General features: G+C 42.3%; 1 protein-coding gene across 1 annotated transcript; it reads left to right on the top strand.

Annotated features, from left to right (window-relative positions):
• The first annotated feature begins 344 nt into the window (after window positions 1-344).
• On the top strand, window positions 345-11,075 carry LOC139581902 (uncharacterized). Its single transcript, XM_071412101.1, has 4 exons — window positions 345-573; window positions 879-1,217; window positions 1,550-1,804; window positions 10,930-11,075. The coding sequence occupies exons 1-4, from the start codon at window positions 525-527 to the stop codon at window positions 11,073-11,075; spliced, it is 789 nt and encodes a 262-aa protein (XP_071268202.1). The 5' UTR covers window positions 345-524.
• Window positions 11,076-11,315: the final 240 nt, after the last annotated feature.

Genomic DNA, 11,315 nt, shown 5'->3' on the forward strand with positions numbered 1-11,315 from the left:
AAGCCCTGAGCTAGGCTGAAACACCTGCATTTTGGAGCTGCCTTACTCAAGAAAGCTAAAAAAATAAAATGTTTGTATGCGACTTTATTAAGTCAATTACATTGTTTGCAAACTGATATGTAACACGTATTAATACCAAAATAACATGCAAAACAGGCAACAACAAAAAAAGCTAGATAAACAGGTGGACTCAAAATAGGTGTCCCACCTGCTCTGAATTATGGGTCACCACTGGCTGTTCATATAATGAAGAAGTGAGACTTTGATGAGGCTCTTCCTCTTTCCTCTGAGTCAGAACCTATGAATAGGGTCAAAATTACACCTCTTCTTTTGCTTGTCACACAATGGGTGAATTATTCTGAGTGGCAGGAACAGCTCTCTCTCATACTATCCTTGCATTGGTTTTTGTTTATGCCGTAAAACATTGCCAGATTATGGAAATTCAGCTCTGAATAGAAAATAGAGGACTTTGTTGAAGTACCAAAGTTAATTTGATAAACTGAGACCCTGCGTTGTGAAGAGACATGGAGGCTGTTTTAGGACTGTTGGTGATCTCAGCAGGAGTGTCTCATGGTAAGAAACATCTTTATATGTGTTGACTTCCCTCTTCTTTTATGTAGAATATAATATCAGGAGTATATCATGTAGCAGAAATGACGGATGATGATAGACAATATTCAGAACACTGTGGAAGACAGTTGTCTCTTTATTCATTGTCCCATGATAATGATCACTGACTTAATGATCCCTATCACGTTGATGCTGTTGGTTTGGTTATACTGTTAGCCGCTTGTATCCTCGTCTGTAAAATGATACATGACTTGACATGGGTTAGAACAGTGATAGTCACTACAGTGTCTTTTCTTCTTGATCTTCAGGCTTGGAGACTTCCTGTGATGCTAGAGAAGATGGATCTCAGTGTTATGGAGCTCTGGGAGGAACTGTGTATCTCCAGCTGGTGACTGATGCCATGAGATATGATGAACTCTCATTTTGGAAAGGCTCAACTGGTGCTAAAACAGAGATATTCAAAATGAAGAAGGACAAAGTGGTAATAAAAGACACCCCCATTAAAGACAGAGTACACTTCTTTATAAACAATGGGATATTTAGGTTAAATAACACAAGAAGGAATGATTCTGGTGAATACCTGCTAGAAACATTTAATTCATCAGGGGTAGCACTAGGGACCAGGGGACTACAACTGTTCATCGAAGGTAAATAAATAACTTGCCAAATAATTATTACAAATGGTAACTTTGACAAGCTATTGCTCTGGCTAAACTACAAATATGTGACTACCTAATAATACAAATAATGAGAAATGCATGGAGTCATTTTTATTGTCATAGTCTACTGTAGTTGGTACATAGAGTCATAACCACATCCATCAACATTAAATAATCTGTTGGTTATTTGAAATGCAGTCATTGTGTGTCATGAATCTGCTGTTCCTGTTGACTACAGTAGTTTCTGTGGCTTTCAAGAAGAATGGCTGGTGTTGTGTTTTGCCCTCTTACTACAGTTACATATCCTTCTTCCCCCACAGCTCCAGTGTCCTGTCCTCAGCTGTCCTCTGAGTGTCTGTCCCATGGAGAGATGAGGGTGTCCTGCTCCTCTGAGGGGGATGGTCCCCAGTACAGCTGGACTCTGGATGGACAGACGCTGAGAGACACTAAGGCCTCTTCTGATAACGAGACAAACACCATCACTCTGAAGAAAGGCCTGTCAGGAAATCTCACCTGTACCATCAGAAACTACATCAGCAGTGATTCTATCAGCAAGATAATCTCACCTTGTCCAGGTAAGCTACTGTACTCTCACATTGTCAACCCTGTACTCTCTGTGTCACTTTGTTTAGTTTAGCAGACACATCATGCAAAATAATACATGATTATATTGATATTAATGATGATGATGATTGACTTCATCGTCATTGTCATCATGACCTTTAGGGTCGTTCTACGAAATTAGTCCCTTTTGCAACCCTTTGATATTTTCTTTAATATAGACAACATGGAAACTTCAATAAATCAGATTTTTGACAATTTTTCAAACACATAGCTTGTCAAAATTAGCTGAATACTTAATTTATGTGTCATTCTGTCTCCCTTCTGTTCCCTAGAACCAGGAGTCAGTGTGTTTGTTTATTTCCAACTTGTTGAAGTATTCATTCTGCTGGCAATCTGTCTGGGATCATACTGTTTCTACAAGAAGGAAACCTATCATCATGAAGAAGGTTAGTAATGCACCATTGTACCTTTATTGAAGGTATTTTGTTTAATAGGTTTCTCATTTTATTCTGCTTAATTCTCTCTCTCTCTCTCTCGATGATGTTGAGTAAGCAGAGTGTATGCAGTCTCAGGTGGATCATGGTGGGACTCAGATGAGGGTGTTAATGTCCTGAGAGGTGCTATGGAGACCAACTAGGTAGTGAGATTACCTGATGATGATTTAATATTGCTTACCATTGAAAATATTTGATTTTGCTCTTTTAAGGTTTAATTAAGCTTTTATTATCATTTAGAATTTTAAATGAGCTTATAGTACAGTGTACTGCATTGCGGTGTTTTGTTTTATGTTGCTTGTGACATACAGTAACCTAAATGTATAATATTGGGAAGACTTGTTAAATGGTGAAAGGTAACAAAACACTTTCCTTCTTAACTTTATTATGCTTTAATATAGCGTATTTGTGTGATTTTGAATTCATAGAAATACAAGCAAGCAACTTTTAAAACATCCTGGAACTCATTTTCCATTAACTACTACTTTAAAAAAATCCTGGACATTATTTTTCAGAATCTACCATTTTTGAAACATTCTGGACCTCATTTCTCATTATCTACTACTTTTAAAACATTCTGGACCTCATTTTAATAACTTGCCAAATAATTATTACAAATGGTAACTTTGACAAGCTCTACATATTGCTCTGGCTGAACTACAAATATGTGACTACTTAATAATCAAAATAATGAGAAATGCATTTTATGTGTAACCATGGAGTCATTTTTATTTTCATATGTTACTGTAGTTGGTACATAGATTTATAGCCAAATCCATCAACATTAAATCATCTGTTGGTTATTTGAAAAACAGTCATTGTGTGTAATTTTCTTTATCTACTACTTTTTGTTTGAAGCACAAAAAACTAAGTGACAATGTGCAGGTTTTCTGACTCTTCTATGGGTCCACTGAAAGAAATGTTATCACACAGACTGTAGCACTTCCCTTCATGAAGAGCCAATGCTGAGGTGTAGTCAGAATAACATCACAATGTCATAGACCACATCTCAAGTCACCAGATCTGTCTCCTACTTCCTAGAATGATGAGCTATGAGTTAGTCACCTGGAATGCATTTCAATTAACAGGAGTCCCTTGTTAAAAGTTAATTTGTGGATTCTTTACCCTTCTTAATGCGTTTGAGCCAATCAGTTGTGATGTGACAAGGTAGGGGTGGTATACAGAAGAAAGCCCTATTTGGTAAAAGACCAAGTCCATATTATGGCAAGAACAGCTCAAATAAGCAAGGAGAAACGACAGTCCATCATTACTTTTAGACATAAAGGTCAGTCAATGCGGTAAATTTCAAGAACTTTGAAAGTGTAGTTGCAAAAATCATCAAGCTCTATGATGAAACTGCCTCTCATGAGGACCGCCACAGGAAGAAAGGAAGACCCAGAGTTACCTCTGCTGCAGAGGATACGTTCATTAGAGTTACCAGTCTCAGAAATTGCATCCCAAATAAATGCTTCACAGAGTTCAAGTAACAGAAACATCTCAACATCAACTGTTCAAAGGAGACTGCGTGAGTCAGGCTTTCATGGTCGAATTGCTGCAAAGACACCATTATAAAAGTACACCAATAAGAAGAAGAGACTTGCTTTGTCCAAAAAACACGAGCAATGGACATTAGAGCAGTGGAAATCTGTCCTTTGGTCTGATGAGTCCAAATTTTTGATTTTTGGTTCCAACCGCCGTGTCTTTGTGAGATGCAAAGTAGGTGAACGGATGATCTCCGCACATGTTGTTCCCACCGTGAAGGTTGGAGGAGGAGGTGTGATGGTGCTTTGTTGGTGACACAGTCTGTGATTTATGTTCAATTCAAGGCACACTTAACCAGCATGGCTTCCACAGCATTCTGCAGCAATACGCCATCCCATCTCGTTTGTGCTTAGTGGGATCATTTGATTTTCAACAGGACAATGATCCAACACAACTTCAGGCTGTGTAAGGGCTATTTGACCAAGAAGGAGAGTGATGGGGTGCTGCATCAGATGACCTGGCCTCCACAATCACTCGACCTCAACCCATTTGAGATGTTTTGGGATGAGTTGGACCGCAGAGTGAAGGAAAAGCAACCAACACGTTCTAAGCATATGTTGGAATTCCTTCAAGACTGTTGGAAAAGCATTCCAGGTGAAGCTGGTTGAGAGGATGCCAAGAGTGTGCAACGCTGTCATCAAGGCAAAGTGTAGCTACTATGAAGAATCTATATATTTTGATTTGTTTAACAATTTTTTTGTTACTACATTATTCCATATGAGTTATTTCATAGTTTTGATGTCTTCACTATTATTCTACAATGTAGAAAACAGTAAAGATTAAGAAAAACCCTTGAATGAGTGGGTGTGTCCAAACTTTTGACTGGCACTGTATGTAGAGTTCAAAAGGTACTTGCACTCAAAACCATGAAAAGGAATAACCCAAGGAGATGCAAAAATAATGCACTTAATTTAATCAATGCTCAAAAGAATACAAAAAGGTGCTAGAAAACAAAAACGGATTAGACGTTTTGACCTCATGCCTCCATCAGTGCTGTACAAATAAATTATGAAGACAGGTTATGTGCGTAACAGGCACAACAGGTGCAAACAGATAGTTGATTAGATACTGGCGAATAGGGAGTCAGTGCATATTGGCAAGGAATATGTAGAAGAATATAAAAAAATGGACAATCAAATGTCATATAATTGGAAAGAGACAACAGTCTGGTCTACATAACAATATCAGAAGCAATAGACATGAAATAATAAAGTAAGCTAAAGAACTGAGAGTGCGGGGGGAGGGTCATTGGCTCGAAGGGGAGTCCCTCGAGACAAGGCTATTCTAGTGTTAATTACTGTTAAACATTTGAAAGGAGTATATAGTACAGTATATTGAAGTGTTTTCTTTTGTGTTGCTTGTGATATACAGTAACAGAAATGAGTTTGGGATGGCTTTAATCAGGGAAACTGTAACATAGACACTTCCCTTCTTACTGTAACTTCATCATGTATTTGTGAATGCATAGAAAATAATAAAAGCAAGTAGCTTTTTGAAACATTCTGGACCTAATTTCTCATTATCTACTACTTTCGAAACATTCTGGACCTCATTTCTCATTTCTTAAGCCCTTTGGTCTTTCATTGTATTCATTCATTGATTTCTAATACATATTTCTATGGTATTGTCTTTTGTTTCAAATGTTTTTGGCAGACAGGAATTAGCAATGGCATTATTACATTTTCTCAGGATATGAAAACAAATTGCATTTGAATACTTTTTCTCAAGTACAACAAACAGCCTGAACCTGTAACACTTTGTTAAAATGAAGTTCTCCCTCACACAGCAAATCAAATTGTATTCATCACATTCTTCGTAAATAACAGGTGTACACTAACAGTGAAATGTTTACTTACAGGCCCTTCCCGACAGTGCAGAAAGAAAGAAAATAGAGAAATAATAGAAAAGTAAAAAAAGTTATAAAAACACAATAATAGATACAATGAGTAACGGAAACATGGCTACAGTAAATACACGAGGTACAAGTACCGAGTCAATGTGCAGGGGTACGAGGTAATGACATGGCTATAAACACGAGGTACAAGTACCGAGTCAATGTGTAGGGGTACAAGGTAATAACATGGCTATATACACGAGGTACAAGTACCGAGTCAATGTGCAGGGGTACGAGGTAATAACATGGCTATATACACGAGGTACAAGTACCGAGTCAATGTGCAGGGGTACGAGGTAATAACATGGCTATATACACGAGGTACAAGTACCGAGTCAATGTGCAGGGGTACGAGGTAAAAACATGGCTATATACACGAGGTACCAGTACCGAGTCAATGTGTAGGGGTACGAGGTAATAACATGACTATATACACAGGGTACCAGTACCGAGTCAATGTGTATGGGTACGAGGTAATATCATGGCTATATACACAGGGTACCAGTACCGAGTCAATGTGTTGGGGTACGAGGTAATAACATGGCTATACACACAGGGTACCAGTACCGAGTCAATGTGTAGGGGTACGAGGTAATAACATGGCTATATACACAGGGTACCAGTACCGAGTCAATGTGTAGGGGTACGAAGTAATAATATGGCTATATACACGGGCTACCAGTACCGAGTCAATGTGCAGGGGTACGAGGTAATAACATGGCTATATACACAGGGTACCAGTACCGAGTCAATGTGTAGGGGTACGAGGTAATAACATGGCTATATACACAGGGTACCAGTACCGAGTCAATGTGTAGGGGTACGAGGTAATAACATGGCTATATACACAGGGTACCAGTACCGAGTCAATGTGTAGGGGTACGAGGTAATAACATGGCTATATACACAGGGTACCAGTACCGAGTCAATGTGTAGGGGTACGAGGTAATAACATGGCTATATACACGGGCTACCAGTACCGAGTCAATGTTCAGGTGTACGCGGTAATAACATGGCTATATATGTAACAGTATTGCTTCCGTCCCTCTCCTCGCCCTACCTGGGCTCGAATCAGGAACCCTCTGCACACATCGACAACAGTCACCCTCGAAGCACCATTACCCATCGCTCCACAAAAGCCGCGGCCCTTGCAGAGCAAGGGAAACAGCTATTTCAAGGTCTCAAAGCAAGTGACATCACCGATTGAAACGCTATTAGCGCGCACCCCGCTAACAAGATAGCCATTTCACACCGGTTACACTCACCCCGATTTTGACCTCCTCCTTTTCCGCAGCAACCAGTAATCCGGGTCAAAAGCATCAATGCAACAGTATAACTTCCGTCCCTCTCCTTTCCCCTACCTGGGCTCGAATCAGGGAACCTCTGCACACATTCGCACCAGCCACCCTCGAAGCATCATTACCCATCGCTCCACAAAAGCCGTGGCCCTTGCAGAGCAAGGGAAAGAACTACTTCAAGGTCTCAGAGCAAGTGACGTCACCGATTGAAACACTACTGGCGCGCACCCTGCTAACTAGCTAGCCATTTCACACCTGTTACATATACACGGGCTACCAGTACCGAGTCAATGTGCAGGGGTTGAGGTAATAACATGGCTATATACACGGGGTACCAGTACTGAGTCAATGTGCAGGGGTACGAGGTAATAAGATGGGTATATACACGGGGTACCATTACTGAGTTAATGTGCAGGGGTATGAGGTAATAACATGGCTATATACACGGGGTACCAGTACTGAGTCAATGTGCAGGGGTACGAGGTAATAACATGGCTATGTACATGGAGTACCAGTACCAAGTCAATGCGCAGGAGTAGAAGGTAATAACATGGCTATATTAACAGGGTACCAGAACTGAGTCGATGTGCAGGGGTACGAGGTAATTGAGGTAGGTTTGGTTTCTCAATAGATTTCCTCGCCTGATTCACCAACTACTTCTCTGATAGAGTTCAGTGTGTCAAATCGGAGGGCCTATTGTCCGGGCCTCTGGCAGTCTCTATGGGGGTGCCACAGGGTTCAATTCTTGGACCGACTCTCTTCTCTGTATACATCAATGATGTCGCTCTTGCTGCTGGTGAGTCTCTGATCCACCTCTACGCAGACGACACCATTCTGTATACTTCTGGCCCTTCTTTGGACACTGTGTTAACAACCCTCCAGACGAGCTTCAATGCCATACAACTCTCCTTCCGTGGCCTCCAATTGCTCTTAAATACAAGTAAAACTAAATGCATGCTCTTCAACCGATCGCTGCCTGCACCTGCCCGCCCGTCCAACATCATTACTCTGGACGGTTCTGACTTAGAATATGTGGACAACTACAAATACCTAGGTGTCTGGTTAGACTGTAAACTCTCCTTCCAGACTCACATCAAACATCTCCAATCCAAAGTTAAATCTAGAATTGGCTTCCTATTTCGCAACAAAGCATCCTTCACTCATGCTGCCTAACATACCCTTGTAAAACTGACCATCCTACCGATCCTCGACTTCGGCGATGTCATTTACAAAATAGCCTCCAATACCCTACTCAATAAATTGGATGCAGTCTATCACAGTGCCATCCGTTTTGTCACCAAAGCCCCATATACTACCCACCACTGCGACCTGTACGCTCTCGTTGGCTGGCCCTCGCTTCATACTCGTCGCCAAACCCACTGGCTCCAGGTCATCTACAAGACCCTGCTAGGTAAAGTCCCCCCTTATCTCAGCTCGCTGGTCACCATAGCAGCACCCACCTGTAGCACGCGCTCCAGCAGGTATATCTCTCTGGACACCCCCAAAACCAATTCTTCCTTTGGCCGTCTCTCCTTCCAGTTCTCTGCTGCCAATAACTGGAATGAACTACAAAAATCTCTGAAACTGGAAACACTTATCTCCCTCACTAGGTTTAAGCACCAGCTGTCAGAGCATCTCACATATCACTGCACCTGTACATAGCCCATCTATAATTTAGCCCAAACAACTACCTCTCCCCCTACTGTATTTATTTATTTTGCTCCTTTGCACCCCATTATTTCTATATTTACAGTGCACATTCTTCCACTGCAAATCTACCATTCCAGTGTTTTACTTGCTATATTGTATTTACTTCGCCACCATGGCCTTTTTTTGCCTTTACCTCCCTTATCTCACCTCATTTGCTCACATTTTATATACACTGCTCAAAAAAATAAAGGGAACACTAAAATAACACATCCTAGATCTGAATGAATGAAATATTCTTCTTTACATAGTTGAATATGCTGACAACAAAATCACACAAAAATTATCAATGGAAATCAAATTTATCAACCCATGGAGGTCTGGATTTGGAGTCACACTCAAAATGAAAGTGGAAAACCACACTACAGGCTGATCCAACTTTGATGTAATGTCCTTAAAACAAGTCAAAATGAGGCTCAGTAGTGTGTGTGGCATCCACGTGCCTGTATGACCTCCCTACAACGCCTGGGCATGCTCCTGATGAGGTGGCGGATGGTCTCCTGAGGCATCTCCTCCCAGACCTGGACTAAAGCATCCGCCAACTCCTGGACAGTCTGTGGTGCAACGTGGCGTTGGTGGATGGAGCGAGACATGATGTCCCAGATGTTCTCAATTGGATTCAGGTCTGGGGAACGGGCAGGCCAGTCCATAGCATCAATGTCTTCCTCTTGCAGGAACTGCCGACACACTCCAGCCACATGAGGTCTAGCATTGTCTTGCATTAGGAGGAACCCAGGGCCAACCGCACCAGCATATGGTCTCACAAGGGGTCTGAGGATCTCATCTCGGTACCTAATGGCAGTCAGGCTACCTCTGGCGAGCACATGGAGGGCTGTGCGGCCCCCCAAAGAAATGCCACCCCACACCATGACTGACCCACCGCCAAACCGGTCATGCTGGAGGATGTTGCAGGCAGCAGAACGTTCTCCACGGCGTCTCCAGACTCTGTCACGTCTGTCACATGTGCTTAGTGTGAACCTGCTTTCATCTGTGAAGAGCACAGGGCGCCAGTGGCGAATTTGCCAATCTTGGTGTTCTCTGGCAAATGCCAAACGTCCTGCACGGTGTTGGGCTGAAAGCTCAACTCCCACCTGTGGACGTCGAGCCCTCATACCACCCTCATGGAGTCTGTTTCTGACCGTTTGAGCAGACATATGCACATTTGTGGCCTGCTGGAGGTCATTTTGCTGGGCTCTGGCAGTGCTCCTCCAGCTCAAAGGCGGAGGTAGCGGTCCTGCTGCTGGGTTGTTGCCCTCCTACGGCCTCCTCCACGTCTCCTGATGTACTGGCCTGTCTCCTGGTAGCGCCTCCATGCTCTGGACACTATGCTGACAGACACAGCAAACCTTCTTGCCACAGCTCGCATTGATGTGCCATCCTGGATGAGCTGCACTACCTGAGCCACTTGTGTGGGTTGTAGACTCCGTCTCATGCTACCACTAGAGTGAAAGCAAAAGTGACCAAAACATCAGCCAGGAAGCATAGGAACTGAGAAGTGGTCTGTGGTCACCACCTGCAGAACCACTCCTTTATTGGGGGTGTCTTGCTAATTGCCTATAATTTCCACCTGTTGTCTATTCCATTTGCACAACAGCCTGTGAAATGTATTGTCAATCAGTGTTGCTTCCTAAGTGGACAGTTTGATTTCACAGAAGTGTGATTGACTTGGAGTTACATTGTGTTGTTTAAGTGTTCCCTTTATTTTTTTGAGCGGTGTACTTATTTTTTCTACTGTATTATTGACTGTATGTTTGTTTTACTCCATGTGTAACTCTGTGTTGTTGTATGAGTCGAACTGCTTTGCTTTATCTTGGCCAGGTCGCAATTGTAAATGAGAACTTGTTCTCAACTTGCCAACCTGGTTAAATAAAGGTGGAAAAAAAATTATACAAATAATAATAATATATAACTAGGAATAAAGTGACAGACAATAAACAGTAGCAGCAGTGTATATGATGAGTCAAAAAAGTTAGTGCCAAAAGGGTCAATGTAGATAGTCCGGGTAGCTATTTGGTTAACTATTTAACTAACTTTTTAGCAGTCTTATGGCTTGGGGGTAGAAGCTGATCAGTATCCTGTTGGTTCCAGACTTGGTTCATCGGTACCGCTTGCCATGCGGTAGCAGAGAGAACAGTATATGACTTGGGTGGCTGGAGTCTTTGACCATTTTTAGGCACTTCCTCTGACACTGCCTGGTATAGAGGTCCTGGATGGCAGGGAGCTCGGCCCCAGTGATGTATTGGGCCTACGCACTACCATCTGTAGCGCCTTCCGGTTTGATGCCAAACAGTTGCCATACCAAGCAGTGATGCAGTCAGTCAAGATGCTCTCAATGGTGCAGCTGTAGAACTTTTGAAGATCTGAGAGTCCATGTCAAATCTTTTCAACCTCTTGAGGGGGAAGAGGCGTTGTCGTGCCCTCTTCACAACTGTGTTGATGTGTGTGGACCATGATAGATCCTTAGTGATGTGGACACAGAGTAACTTGAAGCTCTCGACCTGCTCCACTACAGCCCCGTCGATATGAATGGGGCCGTTCTCAGCCCGCCGTTTACTGTAGCCCTCCATAAAGCTATTTTGTCTTGCTG

This window comes from Salvelinus alpinus, chromosome 7, assembly GCF_045679555.1.
Source record: "Salvelinus alpinus chromosome 7, SLU_Salpinus.1, whole genome shotgun sequence".
NCBI lineage: Eukaryota > Metazoa > Chordata > Actinopteri > Salmoniformes > Salmonidae > Salvelinus > Salvelinus alpinus.